General features: G+C 37.7%; 1 protein-coding gene across 2 annotated transcripts; it reads left to right on the top strand.

The window, feature by feature from the left end:
* Positions 1–4,170: 4,170 nt before the first annotated feature.
* On the top strand, positions 4,171–14,223 carry gata6 (GATA binding protein 6). Of its 2 annotated transcripts, none has more exons than XM_051699682.1 (7): positions 4,171–4,278; positions 5,122–6,030; positions 7,150–7,316; positions 7,723–7,848; positions 9,927–10,014; positions 10,146–10,246; positions 11,525–14,223. In XM_051699682.1, exons 2-7 carry the CDS (start codon positions 5,175–5,177, stop codon positions 11,690–11,692), a joined length of 1,506 nt encoding a protein of 501 aa, XP_051555642.1. In that variant the 5' UTR covers positions 4,171–4,278; positions 5,122–5,174; the 3' UTR covers positions 11,693–14,223. The 2 variants fall into 2 exon arrangements, with proteins under 2 accessions (XP_051555642.1, XP_051555643.1); XM_051699683.1 differs by lacking the exon at positions 4,171–4,278 and adding an exon at positions 4,636–4,797.
* Positions 14,224–23,868: the final 9,645 nt, after the last annotated feature.

Genomic DNA, 23,868 nt, shown 5'->3' with positions numbered 1-23,868 from the left:
TATATTTTAATATTAGTACATAAAAGACACCTAATTGTTTTTTTGTTTGTTTTTTCTTATTCATAAAAATTAATATTCATCTTTGTCACAGTATGTAAAAGGATAAACATCTAAAACTAGCATCCCTACACTAGGACGTTTCCATAGTGACCACATGATCCATGCACAATGTACAGGGTACATTTATAGAAATGGATTCAAACATGCCATATAAAACCAGTTAAGAATAAAAACAAAAACAAAGGCAAAAATACTGTATCATGATTAATCAATAGTTTTTCTTTTGCAATTAAAAGCTGCTTCAAAGGAAATGTATCAAAAATGCAGCATTAATGCAAAGACAATCAAATGCTAACAGCTAATTAAGATAATAGCTTAATTTTCATACAATAATTTATCAAGTTCAGTTTAATAACATAATGTATCTACAGTGTTAACTCTATATATATATATATATATATATATATACAATCCACTACTATTACATGCAAACAATACGGCCACGGCTCAGTACAGATACAATGTTCTCCCTTTTATACTTCCCCCATAATTCAGTGCTTCTGTATCTCCACTGAATTCTCACCACTGAAACTGAGAGCAGGTTAATAAGAGAAATACAGTTGTCATAGTGGCGAATCACATGACTCAAACTGGGTGTGTCCAGAGATCTGTGAGAAGGTTGTTAACACATTTACCATCAAGGCCTCTCCCACACACCCACATACACACTCACATACACACAAATGTTGCCTTTACACTTTCTTGTTTAATCATCTACTATTGCAAACAGTTACATATAGCCTATGACTCTAACTGTCCCTCTCAAAAGGTCACAGTCTCTGACTTTCAGTGTAACCGGAGAAGGCAGTGCCAGGCATAAAAATGTAACTACATCTGTCATAAACCTTAAGTAAATAGGTAAAATTTTAATGTACAAATGGGACAGAGAGTGTATAACTGAAACGCAGGAAGTACGTTTTCAGTGTTTTGTACTGTATAAAGTATTAATATTAATATTTCATATAAAACAGTGCCATCCTTTTGAAATCTAGGAGTCTTCAATATCAAATAGATAATTTAGAACATACATTTGGATTTTATTTCAAACTTTTTCAATGGATAGCGTTTTCTTTCTTCAGTCACTGTGTTTCACCTTTTTTGTGGAGCAATATTCACAATGGTGATTTCATGTGTGCCATAACTGTTCTTCTAAGGAAAGGCCAACACCCTGTCTTACAATATGTCACCAGAGGTAATGAGTATTTGATCACTACATCATCATTCATGCAGCAACAACTGGTGATGTACAAGACAAAGCAAACTAATCCGGCAATGGCTGTGATGCAAGAAACATTGTATGAAGCAACATGATGAGCCATTAGCAAATACCTGATATGACAAGAACCAGTCACAAACATTCCTTCCTTACTTTACTGTGGCCGTCTAATTAAAACTATTCTGATGGCACTTGAACTAGTTAAAGGATTCTATAATTCTATAGTAAGAGGTGATTAACAAACAGGATCATACTATCATAATTTATTTGATGCAAAAACAATTCAAAAGCCTTGTCCAAGAATGATTACTATTAACTTAAATTTTATAAGAAGAAGAATTAATAGTAATTGTCAAATAATAATCATTGTAATTATTTTATGATGATGATAATGATTATGATTATTACTACTTGATAATAAGGCTTTTAATTTGTTTTTACATAAATATTATTGTTATGGCAAATATTATAATAAAATACTTATTCGAATACTGCTGTTAAAATCATTGGTCAGTGCAGCTGTCTTTTTAAAGAAACCTTGTTGGCACAAACATTGATTGTGTCCCTATTGTGCTGTTGAATTCGTTGTACAAAGGTCAAAGTACGCATGGAGAACATCTGATAAAGACTCCCTTTGCAGTGGCCTGGAAAGATGCCTAATAAATTGTTAAAACAGTTTTGACATATTGTGTTAAAGCCACCGTTCTTGAAAATAACAAGATTGTGGTTTCAATATCCCACTGTAAGATCAGGATTTATTTTATTTCTTTTTTTATTTCAAATGCGACCTAATTTCGAAAAGCAGTGATTTTTTTGTTTTTCAAGACAATAAACAGCAGTCTGTAGAGATAATCTTGATATGCCTATAATGTGTGTGACAGTTGCACATTATTATGTAATGCATACACTGTCTTCAACAAACTTTTCCCACTTGCTCGAAATATCTAAACATATTTATGTCAAAGAGAATACCACTGTCGTGCGCGCGCATATTAGTAAATCTTTAGGGCAAATTAAATAATCGATAAGTTAAATTATTAAATATCGACCAACTGGCCATTTCGTATCGGTAATAATAAAAATAACAAATACGCGTCTGTATCGCAAATAAAATACGCAATGCGATTTTTTGTTCTTTGAAACTGCTTTTGAGTCGTTTTTAATTTAAGCTATTATTAATTATTGGCGATTTGTATTATTATTATTATTATTATTATTATTATTATACTGTTTCTTGATGGTTTGTTATATTTGTTTTAACATGGCTATTTGATTAATGTTAGTTTATTTCAGCGCTATCATTAAGAAGAATAATGTGAATTTCAGTAGGCCTACCTATCAATGATCAAGCGCATATTAATTAAAAATATCCTTATTAAAATGATCGATGCAAAACAAAAAAATCTCTAGAAAATTATCCTTATGAGTTGTATAAAAAGTCAAATAAAAAATACAATTGTCTGTGGTGGTTTGTGGAAGACAGCCGACAATCTGATTTGACTGTGACACTTGTAGACACATCAGAGAACAGCTCATCTGTCAAATCACTACAGGACAGACAGCAGACTGACGCCCGGATCATGGATTCACACATTGCTATGGATATTGTCTGGACAGCGTCTGTACTCATGGAGAAAAAAAAAAACTAAACTCCAATACAACTTTCATTGCACTCATAGTTGTTTTATTATTATTATTATTATTATTATTATTATTCTCATATACGAAGAGAGCGAGAGTTCTGCAATGAATAGGTGATGAAAATTAGATTTCAATTAATTATTCGTTATCTTGATTGAAAAGTAGAAGGATTTGAAGTTAATTACTTAAAACAAAATACGGCTGAAAATCTGTTAGGTTTGAAAAAATTTAAATAGCTTTTTAAGCGCGTTCCAGCTGTTTAAATATTAGGAATATATTAGTATATTGTTGTGAATTGTGTTAATAATATTACTTATAATTAGCCAATTATATTATGCTGAATGTAATGTATATGTATATATATTAAAATGCATACATTATTATAATTGATGAGCTCATTAATAACTGAATTGTGTTGCATTGTCTTCGTGAACACATAAAAAAAAAAAAAAAAAAAAAAAAACAGGTCTGAACATAATTCTATGTTGGTTATCGAATAGCCTGAAATATTCGATAAGGAAAAGCATCAGAAACCCTCGCGACTTCAGGATGATTAATCCAATTGACATCCTCCCACACCTGATCACGTCACTATACAATGTATATTCTGCCTGAATGAACTATCACCTGTTCAAAGTACCAAGCACTCAGCAATGCCTATTGCCCGCTGGGTGTTTGTGTAGAATCCCTTATGATGCCCCATCGTCTTAGATGAACTAATTAGCAACGACCCTCATTTGCATAGCACAGACAATGATCAACATCAAAACAAATAAAAGAATGAGTGATTTCATCACTCTATTCTGATGATTACTCTATACAAAAAAAAGCCTACTTTTTTTTTTCTTCCGAAAATTAGTTATCGAAAAGGCATTCATATTTATGAACTATCTATGATTTAGACTATCCACAGGCGTATGGTAATATACACACATTCTGTGAGGAAATTGCTATTTAAATTATAAAGATATTTTATGTTGTAAAATTATTAAATGATGCTACCTATTTGCTCCTATTATTACAACAAACTTCCACATAGTTTTCTGTCCTAAATATTCAGTGAAGCAATTAAACGTGTTCCTTCTCTTTTGAAAATGCAGTCGGATATATAAGAGTTGCATTTTCCATTGGACATCAAGGACATGAAAACTAAGGTGGAAAGTGAAGAGCAGCACCCCTATCGAACAGATGTGTTTGCTCAAGCTGGAATCCAATCAGAGGCTCGGAGCAACAGGAGGCGCCTCCTCTCTTAAACATCGTCACGAGTGAACGGAGAACTTCCATTCCTAATGTTCTCCAAGACCTGCCACCACAGAACCGCTGGATCCTGCGAACAGCAACTTATGGCAATCCACCAATAGGTCAGTGGTGACTTTTTCTTCCCAAATATTCCATCTTGATTATAAATATCTTCCCCAGCTCTTGTCAAACATCTGGGTGCTGGTTCTGAGTGTGGAGCTGAGGAGGACCTAAATCATTTCGGGTTTTGTCTTGTTACCCTGCCCCTCTCTCTTATCTGTTGTGGTCTTATCAGGTGGTTATCTCTTTTCTGCAAAGGCATATTACGTTTTGTTTCCTATCTCTTACGCTATGTGTGTTTTTTTTTGTGTGTGTGTATTTTTTTTTTTTTTTTTTGGTAATTATGATGAGGCTACATCAGGAGGGAGGTCAGTCTCATGACACGGATGGATTCAAATCTACAGTGTAAAGCCCTGTATGGGGTGCGCGCGCGCGCGTGTGTGTGTGTGTATGTGTGTAGCTACGTGCGCATGTGTTTCCTTGGAATATAGTGAAGTTGTGTTCAGTCATCCATGTCATGTAGCTTAACTTTCCATTTTAGCATATTAAAACACTTGCCTAAAAACCATGCAATGATTTGGGTAAGTTTGCATCGGACCATTACGCGATTTCTAAAGTGAAACTGTGCCCATGTGAGAAAAAGAGAGCATTACGCATAGTCTTTAAATTTATAATATCTTCCATATTTGCGGGAAATATTGCCCGCTTAATAGGTTACTCTATAAAACTTTGGAAAACACAAAAAAACAACTTTTTAACTCTAGTTGTCTGGGTGTTCTGAACTCATCTTCGCCCTCTCTATATGTAGTGTAATTTGACATTTGAGTGTAATCTAATTACATTGCCAAGCATTTATACCCACCGTTACCAGAACAAGTCATTTTTATGTATCTTCTCATTTTCAGTGTACTCTGCCTCTCCATTTTCCACGCACTGAGAGATATATAAGGGATCCTGGATGGACCTGGGTGATAACAGCTGGTCCATGGTCAAGCGCGAAGTGTCCAGCAGCAGCAGTCCAGGGTCTCCGGCTGAGCAGAGCTACCTGAACACTGACCGGAGAGACCAGCTGAGATCACCGGCGCCGGCGCACCTGGACGCGTTGGGAACCCGACGCACCGAGGGCAGGCCCCTACACTCCTACGTTCACTTCGGGCATCCCAGCAACGCCCTGCCCAGTTCAGACGACGTTACGCTCTTCACGGATTTAGACCAGGCCAACAAACTCATCATCTCAGGTGGACACACCAGGGAGGCGCATAAAGGAGGCCTTATTGTGGACCCTACTGACATGTATCAGACGCTGGCCCTCGCCGCGGTCCAGAGCCAGGCCGGTTATAACGACTCGCCATCGGCCGGTTACATGCACTCCAACCCTAATTCTCCCGTATACGTTCCGACTTCCCGAGTCGGGACTATGTTACCGAACTTGTCATACCTACAATCCAGCGTGTCATCGCAACCGAGCCATGCGGTCAGCAGTCATTCGGTCTGGACGCAATCCGCCCCGGAGAGCCCGTCCTACAGTACTGGAAGCCCACACACCTCCAACCGGTTCCACTACTCGCCCAGTCCACCTATGAATAACGGCACATCGAGGGATACTGGCTATACGAATCCATTGAATGTAAACAGTCGAGACCAGTATCTTTCACGACCAATAAGTGGATCTTATAGTAGCCCGTATCCTTCTTACGTTGCACCGCAGCTATCACAGTTACCGACGGCGTGGCCAGCGGGGCCCTTCGAGAACTCCATGCTTCATTCCCTGCAATCCAGAAGCGCACCACTGTCCATCAGAGGTCCGAACGGAGGTAGGCTATATTCGTCATGTCATTTCATATGTTTGAGCATATATGTAGGCTATGTATTCAAATTCCACTAGTATTTGGGAAAATGTGAAAAAGCCCATTTTTGTAGTATTTTAAAATATATTTTTCGTGTATGTACAAGTATGTAAGTATTTTTTTAGATAAATAAAACCCATATTTAAACATGCATTTTATTTATGTGTTTTATACATATTGCCATGTATCAGATTTCTGTATGGGGTCTGACTGTGAAATTCAAACCCCACCTTTTCCTCATAGTTTAGTTTTTTCTTTTGGATTTTTTTTATTTATTTATTTTTATTTATTTTTTTGTAAGTGTGCATATATATATATAAAAAAATATTGAATAGGCTATATATGACTTTTTTTTATTTAAGTAAATTGATAAATGTACTAATTTTTTACATTTTCACCTCCTAAGCTGTTATTAGGTCTATGTAGGCCTTGGAAGTAATTTTAGGTATGTAGCATGATAATTCATAAAACTTGTATAATGAAACTTTTAATGAAAACTCCCCATTAAAACTACTGACTCTGAAGTAGGCTAGTTTTAACAAAATATCTGACGTTGCCCACGAGTTTATGAAGTTGTATCCCATGGGATCTTTTAAGTAAGAATTTGATATTTAGCCAAAGTCCATGTACCGCATATTACATGTTAATTAAATACAATAGGCCTACAATATGATTACATGGCACACATGCTTAGTTGCAATAAAAATGCAAATAAGCTGCTCCACAAAATATCTCAATATTTTTTATTTTTGTATTATTGTAGTTCATAAGAATTGCAGTATACTTGTGTAAATACACAGAAAAAAATGACAGCAAGTTAAAAAGTGAGACAATTTCTGATTTATTCAGTGCAATGACATTTTGGAAATTTGGGTAGAACAATGTCAATTTGAATAGAAACAAAATATAATATTCATTTATTCAGGCTATTTATGTATCCATTGAACTGACAGACACATCACATCTGTCATTAATGTCATTAGCCAGTTACAATGTGTTTCAAGTCTGCGCAATTAATTTGGCAGACAATTGAAGTTGATGGTGAAGGTGACGATGTTTACTGAAGGTGAAATGTCTGTGTCTCAGATTTGCTGGAGGACATGATGGAGAGCCGCGAGTGCGTCAACTGCGGCTCCATTTCCACCCCGCTGTGGAGACGCGACGGCACGGGTCACTTTCTCTGTAACGCCTGCGGTCTGTACAGCAAAATGAATGGACTCAGCCGACCATTAATTAAACCTCAGAAGCGTATGGTGAGCACTGACTCGACGAGCTACTTAACCACTCAATTTCCTGCCTATTAATTTCAAACAATAGCCAAGGGTTATCTGGCAACATCTTCACAGGTCTACTCCTATAATAAAGAGTATTTGTATTGGCCATGCACGTTTGCAGGCATTGAACACTAATTAGGCTACAAAAAGACAGTATGCATCTTCTTATTTGGAATAATTAAAAAATATTTAGGCCCTTATATTATTATTGTTATAATGTAAAAATGACTTTGCATTTGCAAGTATAATAAAGGCCAAGTCTTCATTTAAAAATGTCTCAGCTTTGGCAATATGATTGTGAAAGATTTTATCTGTTTTTTTTTTTTTTTTTTTTGGTATTTTATTATTTTCAGTTAATGACATTGTTCATTTATTTTGTCTCAAGTCGTCTTCAAGGCGAGTAGGTCTGTCTTGCGCTAACTGCCAGACTAGCACTACAACACTGTGGCGCAGAAACGCGGACGGAGAGCCCGTGTGCAACGCGTGTGGACTTTACACAAAGTTACACGGGGTAGGTTAAAACAGACATTCCGTGAACAAGATTTGAATGAAAATGTAACATAAAACTGGCGAGCATTTTTGCACAGGATAAAAAAAGAAATAATAAAAAAGATAATGTCAAACAAATAAACAGAGACAACACATTTCTGGTTAGATACTACTAATGCCCTATCGGATCTTATGAGGTCTTAAAGATTAATATTCTTCAGATCTTTCCCCATTTATTTTATTTGTTTATATATATATATATATATATATATATATATATATATATATATATATATATATATATATATATATATCATTAAAACAAGTCATTAAAACTCTTTTTTTTTTTTTTTAACCACACAGATTTAATATTAGCAAACTATAGTTTTGGCAAGTCATTTGGGACATCTACTTTGTACATGACACAAGTAATTTTTCCAACAATTGTTTACAGACAGATTGTTTCACTTTTAATTGACTATATCACAATTCCAGCAGGTCAGAAGTTTACATACACTAAGTTAACTATGCCTTTAAGCAGCTTGGAAAATTCCAGAAGATTATGTCAAACCTTTAGACAATTAGCCAATTAGAGGTGTACTGAATTGGAGGTGTACCTGAGGATGTATTTTAAGGCCTACCTTCAAACTCAGTGCCTCTTTGCTTGACATCATGGGAAAATCAAAAGAAATCAGCCAAGACCTCAGAAAAAACAAAAAACAATTGTGGACCTCCACAAGTCTGGTTTATCTTTGGGAGCAATTTCCAAATGCCTAAAGGTACCACGTTCATCTGTACAAACAATAGTTCGCAAGTATAAACACCATGGGACCAAGCAGCCATCATACCGCTCAGGAAGGAGATGATTCTGTCTCCTAGAGATGAACGTAGTTTGGTGCAAAAAAGTGCAGATCAATCCCAGAACAACAACAAAGTACCTTGTGAAGATGCTGGAGGAAACAGGTAGATAAGTATCTATATCCACAGTAAAACGAGTCCTATAACCTGAAAGGCTGCTCAGCAAGGAAGAAGCCACTGCTCCAAAACTGCCATAAAAAGACGTCAGAATACAGTTCACAAGTGCAAATGGGGACAAAGATCTTACTTTCTGGAGAAATGTTCCCTTGTCTGATGAAAAAAATATTGAACTGTTTGGCCATAATGACCATCGTTATGTTTGGAGAAAAAAGGGTGAGGCTTGCAAGCCGAAGAACACCATCCCAACCGTGAAGCATGGGAGTGGCAGCATCATGTTGTGGGGGCGCTTTTCTGCAGGAGGGACTGGTGCACTTCACAAAATAGATGGCATCTTAAGGTAGGAAAATTATGTGGATAAATTGAAGCAACATCTCAAGACATCAGCCAGGAAGTTAAAGCTCGGTTGCAAATGGGTCTTCCAAATGGACAATGACCCCAAGCATACCTCCAAAATTGTGGCAAAATGGCTTAAGGACAACAAAGTCAAGGTATTGGAGTGGCCATCACAAAGCCCTGACCTCAATCCGACAGAAATTTGTGGGCAGAACTGAAAAAACGTGTGCGAGCAAGGAGGCCAACAAACCTGACTGTCTGGAGGAATGGGCAAAATTCCAGCAACTTATTGTGAGAAGCTTGTGGAAGGCTACCCAAAAAATTTGACTCAAGTTAAACAATTTAAAGGCAATGCCACCAAATACTAACAAAGTGTATGCAAACTTCTGACCCACTGGGAATGTGATGAAAGAAATAAAAGCTGAAATAATATTATTCAGCATAAAAGCTGAAATACTATTATTCTGACATTTCACATTCTTAAAATAAAGTAGTGATCCTAACTGACCTAAGACAGGGAAAGTTTTCTATGATTAAATGTCAGGAATTGTGAAAAACTGAGTTTAAATGTATTTGGCTAAGGTGTATGTAAACTTCTGACTTCAACTGTGTATATATATATAACTCTCTGGGAAGATTTTGGGCTCTACTGTATATATTTTTTGAGTAGTAGTTAGTTGTTGTTTGGTTAATACAAAAAAAAAAAAAAGAAAATATAGAATTTGTTATAGGCTACCAGTAAAGGCAAATGTAATTTTGATGTTTTTTTTTTTTTTTTTTTTTGTTAAGGTCCCTCGGCCCCTTGCCATGAAGAAAGAAGGTATACAAACAAGGAAAAGAAAACCCAAAACCTTGAACAAAACAAAGGGATCATCTGGTATGTTAAAACGCACAGACACATTAAAATAGCTTTAATTTCGGTATATAGGCCTAATTGGTAATCTTAGCAGTCCAAGGTGGTAATCTTGGTGGAGTCAAGGTCAACTAACTAGTTAAAATGATTCACAGGAAATAGTTCTGTCCCCATGACTCCAACTTCCTCATCGTCTTCTAATTCAGAGGAGTGCACAAAAAACAGTCCTTCATCAACGCAGGTGCCTGTATCATCAGTAAGTTATGTCTTATAAATTTGCCTAATTATTTTTTGAACTAGTAAATAATGGGCCAAACTTACTGCTAGTTTGTTGTTTTACATGTATCATTGTTTATGAAATGCTGTTTGAATCATTATATATCTGCATTATTACACCATTTTTCTAGTGCAAACAGACCATGCAACACACAATAAAAAGTGGTAACCTGCAATTATGACCTTAAAATCTATTTTGACCTGACCAACATTGCAAAAAAAATAAAATAAATTGTGGTGAAGTATATATAGCAGAAAAGATGAAGTACTTTCTACATTAAATAAGTTAGTTTAAGCATGAACTTGAAGATATTATTAAATTCTTCATTTGTACTCATTTCAAGCATGTAAAAATGAATGCTCTAGCTTTTAAGTAAATATTATTCATGATTGTTTGTTATCTTTACAATACGTCATCGTGTATCAATCCTTAAGTAGAAAACCTTGTCATATTTATTTGCTAATTTGAGTAAATTTCACAGGAAAATGTAAGTACATTTTACTTAATCTTTCAAAGCTGGTGTTCTTGTACCGGGCTTGGATAAATAACTGTTATGTTAGGTAACTTCTTGTTTTGTGAAGTCTGAAGTTAATTTTCTACTCAAACTTACCCGTTCATGATCAAAAAAATGATCAGTTGATTGTTAGCATCCTCGTGTATTGTGCACCAAGTGTTAAGGGCTGCGTGACCAGCTCTGGATCTTGTTTCTATCGTCATTAAAGCAAGGAGATGTTGTTTAATAGACTACATAGCATGCATTAAGCTTCCCTGTGGAAGGCTTCCGTGTGTCATGTGGTACATGATTAAGTATGTTAAAAATGCATTGAAATGCTAGTACACTTTTAAAAGCATAATTCAGTGCTACATTGCTATAAATAAAATGTACAAATAAAGAGTGAGCCAAATTTACTTGAAACAGAGTATTGCAAAGTAAACACTACTTAAGAATTTCTAATAGAAGCCATTTAATTATAATTGTGTGTAATCTTTACTTGAAAATATGGTCTGTTATATTTACAATATCTGCGTGGAAATTGTTTCCTAGGTTTTCCTAAGTAAACCCAACTCCACATTTTTTTCAGTGTAACCCTTAAAAAGTAGTTTTGTTGGTGTAACTTAATGCAGTCATGTTGATTCAGACAAGTTTAATAATATTTTGACTTAAATCAACAGTTAATTTAGATGTTAATACATTTTAAGGTTCCCATTTTTTCAGTGCAACAAGGCGTGAATTTAATATTATTTGGTTTGATCCAGGTCAACTCTTCAACGCTGGTGGGCCAAGTCGAGGTTCCAGGCACGACAGGCTCCATGGTGAAGTACCCCGGCCAGGAAAGTCTATATACGAATGTTGGCCTGACGTCCACAGCTGACGTGGCAGCCTCTGTGAGAGGGGACACTTGGTGCCCTATGGCCTTGGCCTAAACCCTGGCATTATGGGATGGGATCCTTGTGGCGTCCTTCAGCTCTCTAAAACGCCCCTTTGGTGTTGTGCGTAAAATGGCCGGTCCTGGCAGGGTGTTTGGTTGTCATCCGTTTATGGTCTGTGTTCGTGATCTTGAGCAGAGGCCTTATCTGTTCCAAATACTCCAGTTTTTTAATCACCCGTGGAATACTTTGACTGGACGTTCAAAATGGAGATCATCTGTGGTACTCTGCACTAGAGGACAACACTTGAGAGAGTCTGATTTAATACGCCTTGGTATGGTTTGGTCTGGTACTTTCAGAGCACACCCCGCACCGAGTGTTGCTCAGAGGAGTAAGTGGATCAAAAAATTATTTTTTGTAAATAAATTTGTATATAGTAATGCTAACAGACACTTTGCTCATATGGAAAGACGAGGTTGTTGATTGGGATTGTGGTGAAGAGAGGAAAAAAAAGAGGTTGATCTTTTCTGAAACTGGAATTGAAGATAAAGTGCCAAATACTCCTCCTTACTGATGAATGCAAACCTATTTATGAAGCTACGGTTGTTAAAATAATGCATATATTTGTCAATAAAGATAATGTCAAATAGAGTAGGATTGAAGCCTTGCCCTTCTTGTAAGTCTTGTTTCAATGATGTTGTCGCAGTGTGATTTCACTCACTTAACTGCACACCTAAAAAAAGAAGAAAGAAAAAAAAAAGCTCTTATGTGATGGTTTAAAACAGGGTATCAAAGATCACAGGAACTCATACAAGGCTTGTATGTTTTGTATGATTTCACATTTTTCTAGATATCACTCTCAAATTATAATGATCTAATCAAGCAAATTCGTAATGAAGAAAATCGTTCTTAACAGATTTTGTGTAAACTGTTCTGGAAGTGCAAACCTAAATGGCGAAATCGGAATGGTGTAAATAGTCTGTTAGAACAAACAGCATTCAGGATTTCTTTTCTGATGCATACTTTGTTACAATACAAAACTGCAAAAAAGAAAAAAAAAAAGGTTTTGCTGCAGTATGTTTGGATGTAAGACTACCTAACTTATGACATTGAAGTGCAAATGTCAATGCGTATTACTTGCTGTTTATTTTTATTTTTTTACTTTCAGTTTGATACACTTCTCTAGTCACTACTTTCGCTGATGGAGGGGCAATTTATATTTTGGATCTTGCTTTCACAATTTATCAAATGATTTAGAGAAAAATTTGTGTCATAATCAACCAGTCGTGAAAGTACGTTTCTTGTGAGTTACCATTTAAGCCACAAACATAATGCACAATGACAGTAAATAAATGGCAATCCAAACAGCTTAATTCACTCGTGAATGAGTTCAGTCTCAAGTGGTTTTCAAATGCATGATTTACCACCTCTGTTCTGTTAAACAGTTAACCAACAACAAGTTTCCCATGTAAACATCCTATATGGCTTTTAAATGGGCTTAAAGGAGCACCAGTGGTGCCTTCTTCTAAGATGTCCTAGGAGAACCAGATTAATTCCACAACAGAGAAAGAAATGACAATTTTATGGACAATTTTACAAGCTTTTGTGTCACAAGGACACTGTGTGAACAACACAAGAAACATTTTGCTCTAGTTGTGATTCCCCACCTTTATAACCTCTAAGAACTATTTATTTCTGCAATGTAGTGTGTTTAATAGAGGTGTTTGTTTATTTTATTTGAATTAACGTATTTGTATTTTATGGTTGTGTTTTCTTGGCATAAGTTTGATTCTAAAATTACTCTGGGCTAGTACAGACACAGATTTATGATTCATTTGTTTTTTTCTTTTTTCTTTGACAATATTTAACGCATATGTCAAAACTGCAAGGTATGTTTTTTTGTTTGTTTGTTTTTATATTTTGCGTTTAATGGTATGAGTGGTTCTACGTAATCTTCACATAAATGTTTATCACGTTATGAACCACTGGACACAATTGTAATTACCATAAATATAACGAACATTATGCTTTTCCCTTAAATTTTCCCTTGAATTTTACATCAGTCATCATCTGTTATGTTGAGTGTTATAAAACCATTGACTCTCCCTTCTGTTTTCCAGTGTACAGAGTATTGAGAAGGACGTCATTGTTAGGTATATTTTGTTGAAAACTATGCGAGCTAAATTCTGTTTGTTCAGATTAGTTCATTAACACTGGAATAATAAATAAGAGCCATAACTAAACCAGTTGTGTTTTTCCTGACCTTAATTTCCCTTGAAAGGTATAAAATCTCAAATAATACACAAGTTTTAACAGTAGAATTATTTTAAGTGCTTTTTTAAAATGATAAGCTTCACGTGTCTGCCTTTAAATCCTCAGAAAAATTTGCCCCATTCACTTCCATTGTAAGTGCCTCACTGTAACCTAAATTTTTGCTTCTTCTTTTTTTAAATGATTTTTTAAGAAAAGGAGGCATGAGTCGAAATTCATTTTTGTGGTAATCAACATTAGGCTACAAATGCAGTCGATTGAGTTGAACTTGTATTGAAATCAGAATATTTCTTTAATAAAGCAATTAAAACATAAAATTATTTAGGTGTTCTGTTAAGGTTTTGAGAAGTAAATAATTGTAATATCATACATAAACTATGAATATATTAACATGGAAGTTAATATGAAGGTTAACTTTTGCCTATATTTGTTGAATATAACCAAATATTGATTTCAAATTGCTAGATTTGGAATAGGGTTCTTTTACCTTAGAGGGTGTGCAACTTATTTTAATGGCAAAAGTTAATATTCTGTGACAGCCTTTCAGTGCATCACAGTTTAGCATTTAACATTAGAAATCTTTGTTAAGCCATAGCCCAACCCAAATGAATTATTGGTTTATGTGAACTTTGACAATGTGCTGATCTTTGCCTCAGGGATGCACTTTGATTTACAACTGATTGATAATGTTTCGGCATCAATATTGGAGGTCTCTGATGTAACTTCTTGTGTTCCATTTGACGCTAGTGAATAAAACAGATAGATGCAGCTATGTCCTGCCATTCTGATACACCATCTTCACAACCCCTCATGTTAGAGAGCATTCAGAGCCACTGATGTGGAAAGAACAGACAAGGAAATGTATGTTTTTATACGTCCCAGTTGTTGTATTTTGTTATAGAGTTTTGCCTTAAACGTGGGTAAAGAATGTGGTATCCCAGCCACTGTCAAAATTGTCTTCTCTGTAGTATATACGTACATTGTTCTTTTCATTTGTTTCACATCTATAAAGGAGAGAACCTCTATTTACACTGCGCCAAATCCTTTTAAGGGATAGTTCACCCAAAAAAATTACAATTCTGTCATCGTTTACATTTTTTCCCCCAGAATTTTCATTTTTGGATACCTTGAACAAAACCTTGATTATAAATTTTTTAACCTTTGGGTCTTGCCTAAAATTGTAATCTTAACTCTAGAGAAATGTCCCGTTTCCCATTTGTTGTTCTCCCTCTGTCTCTGTTTGTCCATTGCAACAGCATAATTCCAGCCCAGACGAGAATTTCCACAGAGCAAACAGTTGCTCCCTATTGCCCTTTCTAACTGCGTTTGGCCTCTTTGCTTACCAGCCACAACATAAACCCCAGAAACTCTGAAACACACACCATTAATTACAGCTTTGGCACAGGCCAACAAAATTCACTTAGACTGCACTAACGTCACATTGCATTCCAGCTCCTTTCTCCTGTCACCTACCGCTCCAGCGATGATGAAGATTTATCCAGATGTATTCTGGTTATCTGCTCAGGGTGTATGACATATTGGTATGAGGTTTATTGGGGGTTGGGATCTGCGAAGGATTCAAGTAAATTCTTCTCTTTGTGATTGAGGGAGGGGAGTGGCAACCTTTGCCAAGACGCTCTGTGCAAGCGCAGTTCTAGTGGCACATGGTGGTATTGCATTTCTGACTGCTTTGGTCAATCTGTAGGCTACACAGTTGAGGTGGCATTAAAGAATCCAAAACAATCCAAACAGAGCTCTGCTATGATGCTTGTATTGTTTTAATATGGCTTTCTCTGTCCAAGGGGTAATGTTTGAAAAATTTGGCAGGGTTATTTGATTTTAATGTTAATGACTATGTCTAACAACATACAATTTAAGAGAACCATTTTTATTTTTTCCCCACATACAATGGAAAAATAGACACAGGTTCTGGTCCCATGGAAACAAACAGGAAAGTAATCAATGATGAGCATGATTTAGAAGTTGCATTTACCCTTTATTACATTTTTACTCAACTGACGGTTAGGTTCAGGGTGTATGATAAATAAAATATGCATTCCTGTTGACTGTATTACATTATTTACGCCTACAAACAACTCACAACTCTGTGGACATTTCACCCGGAAACTGGTGCTTGCATGTGCCCATATGTTCGATGACACTTCCAGCTTCAGCCACTGGGGGCAGTAGTTCAAATTTTAGTAAGCACAGACTGATTTTAGCTAAAGAACGTTCGACCTAATGTCATCCAATTTGCAGTAAGATGAGTCTGATATGGTGGCCTAAGGTTTATACTGCTTTCAATATATAAAAGTAAAAGATTTGTTACCAATACCATTTTAGAATTGCGCTTAACTACCACACAAATCACGCAATTGTGTGGGGCCCCCGGTCGGACGGCAAAACACTCAAGGGGTGACACGCTGTTCTGTGTTCACGCATGTATGTGTTGTTTTCAGTGGTTGCGGAGTGGTTCATGTTCATTGTGAAGGCAAAGTGCTGCAGGTCCACCCTTTGTGCAATAGAGTGCAACAGTCTAGTTCTGGAAGTAAAAATGCCATTCATTTCTTCCATAGACGAATAGATTTCCAATGCTAAACTTATTATATTATTTATTTTTTTGTATTTAAAACCTGCTCTCAGCTTGGAATGTCTCTTTGGCACTTTTAAGCTATGTCAACTGAATGGCCCAGTGGTTAAAGCATTGGAATATTGGTCAAAAGGATGTGAGTTTGAGTCCAAGGAAGAGCATTTTTAAAATTTGTACTTCTATTGATTTCTGAGTCTTCATCTTGTGCTTACTACAATGTAGACTGTACTTTATTGCATAATTCCTGCTTCAATTAAAAAAAAAGATTCTGTCAGTTTTTCAAACATCAGCCATATAACCTTTCTGCCATTTAAAATTTTATGAAAAAGTAATGTATAATTTAAACTCTTTGTCTGATTTGAATGAAAATTGGAAGGGGTCTTTGACATCCTAAGCACCTAAGCAGTTTGGAGACAGCGCTACATAGTGGTCAAAATCCTTAGTCAATGTAAACAAAACTTTTAATTTATCATTGCTTCCTTATTCTAAGTCTTCTGAAATTGGCAGAGATACATTTCTGTGTATTTATTATATTATTATTTTTTATTTAAAACCTGCTGCTCTCAGCTTTGAATGTCTTTTTGGCACTTTTGAGCTGGGTCAACTGAATGGCCCAGTGGTTATGCATTGGAATACAGGTCAAAAGGTTGTGAGTTTGAGTCCAAGAAAGAGCAGTTTTAAAATGTGTACTTCTGTTAAACTCTGAGTCTTCATATGGTGCTTAATTTGTAAATCAGTCTCTGTAACTGTATTAAGGGGGTGAGGGGGGTAGCATTTTTCTCCGCTTGAGCCTCTGCCCCTCAAAATGTCTGAGCACGGCCCTGGTGGTGGCAGCTGAAGCAGCCATCAAAGCCAGCACTTGCTTTTACTGACACAATGACAGGGTTCTCCCCAGCTTGAATCTTGTCAAGTGTAGGAGAATGGAACGCATTTGTCGGTCAGGTGCCAACATGGTTACTGAGTCAAACTTTATTCTTAAGAAGGAAACTTGCTGACTGGGCACTACACTTTTTTCAAGTTGACCTTGAGGCCAAAATGCTTGAGCCACATGTCTCTGTGCTTGCAAGCTTGTATCTCCGATTGACTTAGCAGCAACCTATCATCGAGGTAACGCAGCTGCCACTCAGCTTCAACACATTTTGTAAATGTAAAAGGTGACAGGGACAACCGAAGGGTAAGACCTTGAACTTAAATGCAGTCCCCTTGAAGGTGAATCTCAAGAATGGCCTGCAGCAAGGAGTTATCTGCACATACTGTTTGCATCTTTCGAGCCAGTCCAGCAGACGGATATAAAACAAAATCTGTCTCTGATGATCCATTTTGAAGGGAGACTTATCAGTGTCCAATTCAAGTGCCTTAAGTCCAGTATGGGCCACAGCCCACCTTTCTAATTGGCGACCATAAAATTAGCAGCTGTAGAAGCCATTTCATGCCTTACATGCGGGTACTTAATTTATCACATCTTTGACGAGTAGGCATTGTACCTCTGAGCGTAAAATCAGCATGTCCCACACAGTACGGTGGAGGACAGAAAGTTGTTAAGGTTTAGAAGAAGTCACCTTACAAGCTGAAGTATGAGAAGTTCGACTGTACTCAGTTTCCAGCTGGTAGGGTAGGACCTTGAACTGAAATGCTGTCCCCTTGAAGGCAAATCTAAAGAATGGCCTGTAGCAAGGGGTTATCTGCACACGTGTCTTTCAAATCAATTGACGCAAACCAGTCCAGTGGACGGACATGAGACAAAATCTGTCTATAAGTAACCACATTGAATGGAGACTTAACAGTGTCCAATTCAAGTGCCTCAAGTCCAGTATGGACCACAGTCTACCATCCTACTTGGAGACCAGAAAATTAGCAGCTGAAGAAGCCATTTCATGCCTTGCACGCCGGTACTTCCTTCATTGCATCTTTGTCAAGGAGGCATCGTACTACTGAGTATAAAATCGGTGCATCCCACACCGTACAATGGAGGATCAAACACTGTAAGGTTTCAAGGTGGTTGCCTTACAAACTGAAGCACATAACCGTGTTTGACTGTGCTCAGCTTCCAGCTGGAGACCCCCGGGAGACCATGCCACACATACATACAGCGGGTCAAAGGACCCAGGGACTCATGTGTGGCCATCGGTGGCTGAACGCCACCCTCCATCGGGGGGTGATCGCTCAGCGCAACAGAGTTGTTAAGATGAATATTGCTGATTTTAAAGAACATGTTTGTGCCTCGTACAGCCACTACGAGGTCTGTCAGTCGTGCTGGGGCATGGCAGACTTCTGGCACACTGTAAACAGTCATGACTGGAATAGCGCTCTCGATCTCGGCATACAATGGTGGGAAAAGCGAGTGTGCTGTCTTGGGAATGCGAAAGAAACCGCTCTACAGAGTTTATTCAGCATGTATGTCTTGTACATATGTAACAAGGTCTTAAGCTCATGTTGTAACATGGCAGACTGCCAACACATCACCAACAAGAGTAAAAACAGGCATCGAAGTGACCGGTATCACGCCAGCAACTCATTCCTGGCTCTTAACAATGGAGAAATTGAGAGGACTGCTTAGGCGACATGGAGACACCTAAAATCTCTGTGTTGCGACATGACATCAACAACAGCAAAAACAGGGCTTAACCGTCCTGTGTTTCAGGGGAGATGTCACATTTTCATCCTCGGCTTACAATGAAAAGTGAATTCATGACAATTTTTAGCTATGTTGTCATTCCACTGACACCAGGCTGCCCATATACCTGCCAATTCTCTGGGCAGAGAACTTGGTGGCCGGAGTACCAATTCGTGGCATGGCCCTTTTAACAAGCACAGCAAAGGCAGCTGTACCAGAGACCTGAGTTCTCACTGAACAGGAAGAACATCAAGTCATAATGTGCAGCTCTGGAAAGAGCAGCACCGACGTCGAAGGCACGGTGAACACCTTTTTTGTTTAATGCTCAAGCGAGAACTTTAAGCAACTCAGCCTCAGAGACAAATTTTCACCGTTTCCCAGCCTTGGGGGAAAATACAGCAAGCACCTCACCGTAGTCATACATGTCTCACTAATGAACCTGCTATAAAGCATCCCCCTCATCTCCGGTGAATGTGACTGTATCACGCGCTTCAATAGTCACATCCAGTTGAAGCCTCAATAACACGGGCATGTGTCGGTGCGCCAAACTTCACCAGCCAATCAAGTTGGTGTGATGGTATAGAGATTTTAAGGTCACCACCCCTGGGAGGAGCTCCCACAGCTTCAGCTTCAGCTACTGATGCAGCGTTTAAGTTACCTTCTTGAAAAGGAACAGAAAGTTTCTAGATTTGTGTAATTGAATGTCAAATAACATTTTACCCCCTATATTTCTTGTTTCCTGAGTGATACAGATACAGACATTTGAGAGGCTGTGAGTAAAGGTGGTGAGTGAGTAGGCTAAATAACTGAGAAAATATTGCACAGGGGTCCCTGCAGCTAGTTAGGTCAAGTGGATTTGTATAAAAACTCTGGTATAAACTCATCATCTTTATCTTAAAGTGACATGGTGGCATGTTGTGAGAAGACCACTGGCCTCATGGTAAATATTAATATTTTAACACGTTATTTTTAAGGTCAATACAAACTGTTCAATTGAAAATAAATTTGATATTTTAAGGAGAAACATGCAAATTCAATCATTTGACTCTTAATGTGTTGGAAAATATTGCAAGAAATTAATTTATTACAGTATTTTTATGTTCCTGTCGATTTAAAAGTTAGAATGCTACACAATGGTGCATACATTTTATACTACAGGAATCCATGGCAACAGGAGGAGGATTCATCCGTTGGACATTTTATGCACCATGTGCAGAATTTTACCATTACAGCACCATGTGCAGAATATCATTCCAATAGCCCATAATAAACACCAAGAGATGGATGTCCCACTAAATCAAGCCTGGCATCAACATAAATTTTGTGTAGTTCCCGAGCCTGAGATGTTCAGTACTGAGCTCTGTATTTGGACAGTGAAGAAAAGGGTCAGTGTCACCCTCTTCTCTCTGGGATGGAGTTGAAAGTCCACCCTGAGCCAGAGTAAACATGGAGGAGGTCTAACTGAGCTGAGAGCTGTAGGCTGTTTGAAAATGGGTAAAGAATGGTTTTCCCCTGGGGGGGAGTTACCCAACGGATCTCAGTGAGGCACTGACTGTCTGCATCTACAGCCTCCGGGAGAGATGGGATCACTGACACAACCCTTGAGGATGTCGAGTAAAATTCAGCCCAATTTCCAACTGATCTTTCCATAAACAAACAGGCTTGGCTGGAAAAGGAAATCCTGAGGACATTTCTTCAGGAATATGTGTGATAAATTTCTTACAATATGACATTATAAAGGAATGATAATATTGTGGAATCTGTACACAGTCTCTAGGTTTCATTTTCTATATGGAGACATATGAAGTCATGCAAAGGAATCTCATAATTTCCTTCATGGAATAATTTACCAAAAATGGAAAATTCTGAAATAATTGAATCACCCTCATGTCGTTCTAGACCCATATGACTCATATGAGTTTTTTTTTTTAAGGCAAAAGATAGGTTCTGCTGAGGAACAACCTGAACTGTAAGTCATTTTCATTGAAAATCTTCCATAGCATGTTTATGAGTGTTATGAGAGAAGCTTGTTTACAGTAGCTTCACACAAGAACTTCTTTTGTTTAGAGCTAAAAACAGAGAACTACACAGTGAGTTTCTCTAATGCACTCATGAATGCACAATGGACATCAAGATTTTCACTGAAAAATGATTTTCGGTTGTTTGCCGGTGAGTAAAAAGTGACAGAATTTTAATTTTGGGATGAATTATTCCTTTACCAAAGGTCTACTTGCACTGATGCATACTGTATGATCATGACATGTTAAATACTATGTACAATGTTAATAATACTAAATTATTAATAACAGAGTATAACTGCTAGTTGTACTATCATTGCAGTTTACTACACCAGTTAGCTACAGCTATCAAATCACACAGTTTAAGGCCTAGGCAAACAAAGGAGCATGAGGCACCATTTTGATTAAACAATGATTCTGTTAGCATCAAAGGAGAAATGTGAGTGATCGAGGACAGTGCAGGAGGCCACGACATTAGTTTTGTTTTTGCTTTTACTTTCCAAATGTTAAACATGAGGAAGTCTGCATGGGGGAAGGGGAATTTTGGATTAGTGTAGAAAAAGCTAGGTGTACTGTGGAACACAAGGGAAGGGCAAAAGTACAGGTCCTTAGACTTGGAGAGCGGAAAAGCCAGCATTAGTCATAACTGACAACTGACTCCAGTATGGCCTCCAATAATGATTAGGAGGATATGGCACTCACACTTCCACAAGCTCTGTTTGCAATATTGTGGACTGTGTGAAGGGCAATTGCATGTGAAGTCTGTCCCATGAGGCAGGCCAACCTTACTCAAATTCCTAAAATAAATTTTGGAAACGCACTCCTCTAATCAAAACATGACTTTTCATATTAGTACTCTTAATTCTACTTGTTTAGGTAAGGTTCTTAAAATTGTCGTTGTCAGCCTAAACTGCCACTATGGTTCTTTTGGTTTTGGAAATTATAATTTGCTAACACTATGGGCACGTGTGAGCTCCAGTGTCTGGGTGAAATGCCCACAGACTGGCCTAATCCTAACTGAATTTTTAACCATAAATTATGTAATACAGTCAACAGCAATGCTCATTTTATTAACCCTTCCTCCTAACCCAAACCTCATTTGAATGCAAACACCTTTACCAGCACTCTGGTGGCTTATTCAATGCATACGTCTTGTGCACATGTCTGTTAAGGTCTTGAAGTCACTACCAGAGAAGGGTCTTGAAGTCACTACCAGAGAAAAAGGGTTACTTTAGAATCTCTTGTAAATGCGATGATTGTTGAATGAGCGGATTTGTTTTTTCTCCCCAATTTTGAATGCCCAATTCCCAATGCGCTCTAAGTCCTCGTGGTGGCGTAGTGACTCACCTCAATCCAGGTGGCGGAGGACGAATCTCAGTTGCCTCCGCATCTGAAACCATCAACCTGTGTATCTTGTCACGTGGCTTGTTGCCGCATTCCTGCGGAGACATAGCGCGTGTGGAGGCTTCACGCCATCCACCGCGGCACCCACGCACAACTCACCACGTGCCCCACCGAGAGCGAGAACCACATTATAGCAATCATGAGGAGGTTACCCCATGTGACTCTACCCTCCCTAGCAACCGGGCCAATTTGGTTGCTTAGGAGACCTGGCTGGAGTCACTCAGCACACCCTGGATTCAAACTCGCGACTCCAGGGGTGGTAGAGAATGAGCTGATTTTTGATAGTTCTCAGCGTATTGTTGTGCATGTAAAAATGCTAATTGTCTGTTTAAGTAGGCTGCATTCATATTCTTATTGTACATGAATGAAAAGACACCAGATGTTGGATGGTTTATTAAGACAGTAACATCAAGTAAGATGATTCAACATGTTGCTAATAGGTTTTATTTTTGGAAGTCCTCTGTCATTCTTGAAAATAATTTCCAAATCATTCTTTGTTCAAAAGTTCCAGAGAGAATCAATACTGTGAGGAACGCTGTGTGATTTGACTTGTTTTTATTTGAAGATTGTCTGTTGCAAAGGAAACGAGGGAAGATTTTTTTTTTTCTCAGCATTGTGCCAAACTAGACTAGAAGCTATTTCCAAGAGTAAACATACAGCAGTGTGAATCAGATATAGATTGTGGTAATTTCTGACTTGTTTTTAAGTCTTTGACCACTTTCAGATCTGGAATCCAGTCACTGATCCATTTATAGGCCAAAGTACTAACTGCAGTTCAACAGTCTAGCGACTTAACCGTGTTAGCATTCTTCGAGTGGTCCTTTACTGTTATTTTCCCAATTTCCTTTTTACCTTTTTTCCCCTATTTCAGGACCGTGTCTGTGAGCCGACCCACTAAATCATGAAGCTCATAAGTATTTTCTCCAAGTACTCCAGACATAATCCAAGTTTTTTCAGGGGTTCACTGTGAGGTCACCACTATCTCTCCTCTCCCACTAGCTCAACAGTCATCTCACATCCAAAAGGCTTGGAGCTGAGTTCAACACATTGGTCTATGGGAAACTGTGCTTGCCGCCAATTGCAACTTCCAGGCATATTTCTGTCAGAGCTCAAGCCTTTAAAAAACAACACAATCACTGAACTCATTGCAGCCCCATTTGAATCAATTACCAATGTCTCAACACACCAAATTCTAATAATTCTTAACAGGGGCAGTGGATTGTTGTCATATGCAAAAGCTTTCATATGCTTAAGCAGCAGAAAATTAGATAATTACACTCAAATGCGCAGTGTGTGTGTGTGTGTGTGTGTGTGTGTGTGTGTGTGAAAATAGGCA

Source organism: Myxocyprinus asiaticus, chromosome 6 (genome assembly GCF_019703515.2).
Source record: "Myxocyprinus asiaticus isolate MX2 ecotype Aquarium Trade chromosome 6, UBuf_Myxa_2, whole genome shotgun sequence".
In the NCBI taxonomy this organism is placed as follows: Eukaryota; Metazoa; Chordata; class Actinopteri; order Cypriniformes; family Catostomidae; genus Myxocyprinus; species Myxocyprinus asiaticus.
This window is presented reverse-complemented; position numbering and strand designations above follow the sequence as displayed.

Excerpts from the sequence above, each read along its gene's own strand:
- gata6 (XM_051699682.1), top strand. The coding sequence starts at position 5,175 with ATGGACCTGGGTGATAACAGCTGGTCCATGGTCAAGCGCGAAGTGTCC. Across the intron at positions 6,031-7,149 it reads CATCAGAGGTCCGAACGGAG|ATTTGCTGGAGGACATGATG; the intron begins GTAGGCTATATT and ends TCTGTGTCTCAG. Across the intron at positions 10,015-10,145 it reads CAAAACAAAGGGATCATCTG|GAAATAGTTCTGTCCCCATG; the intron begins GTATGTTAAAAC and ends AATGATTCACAG.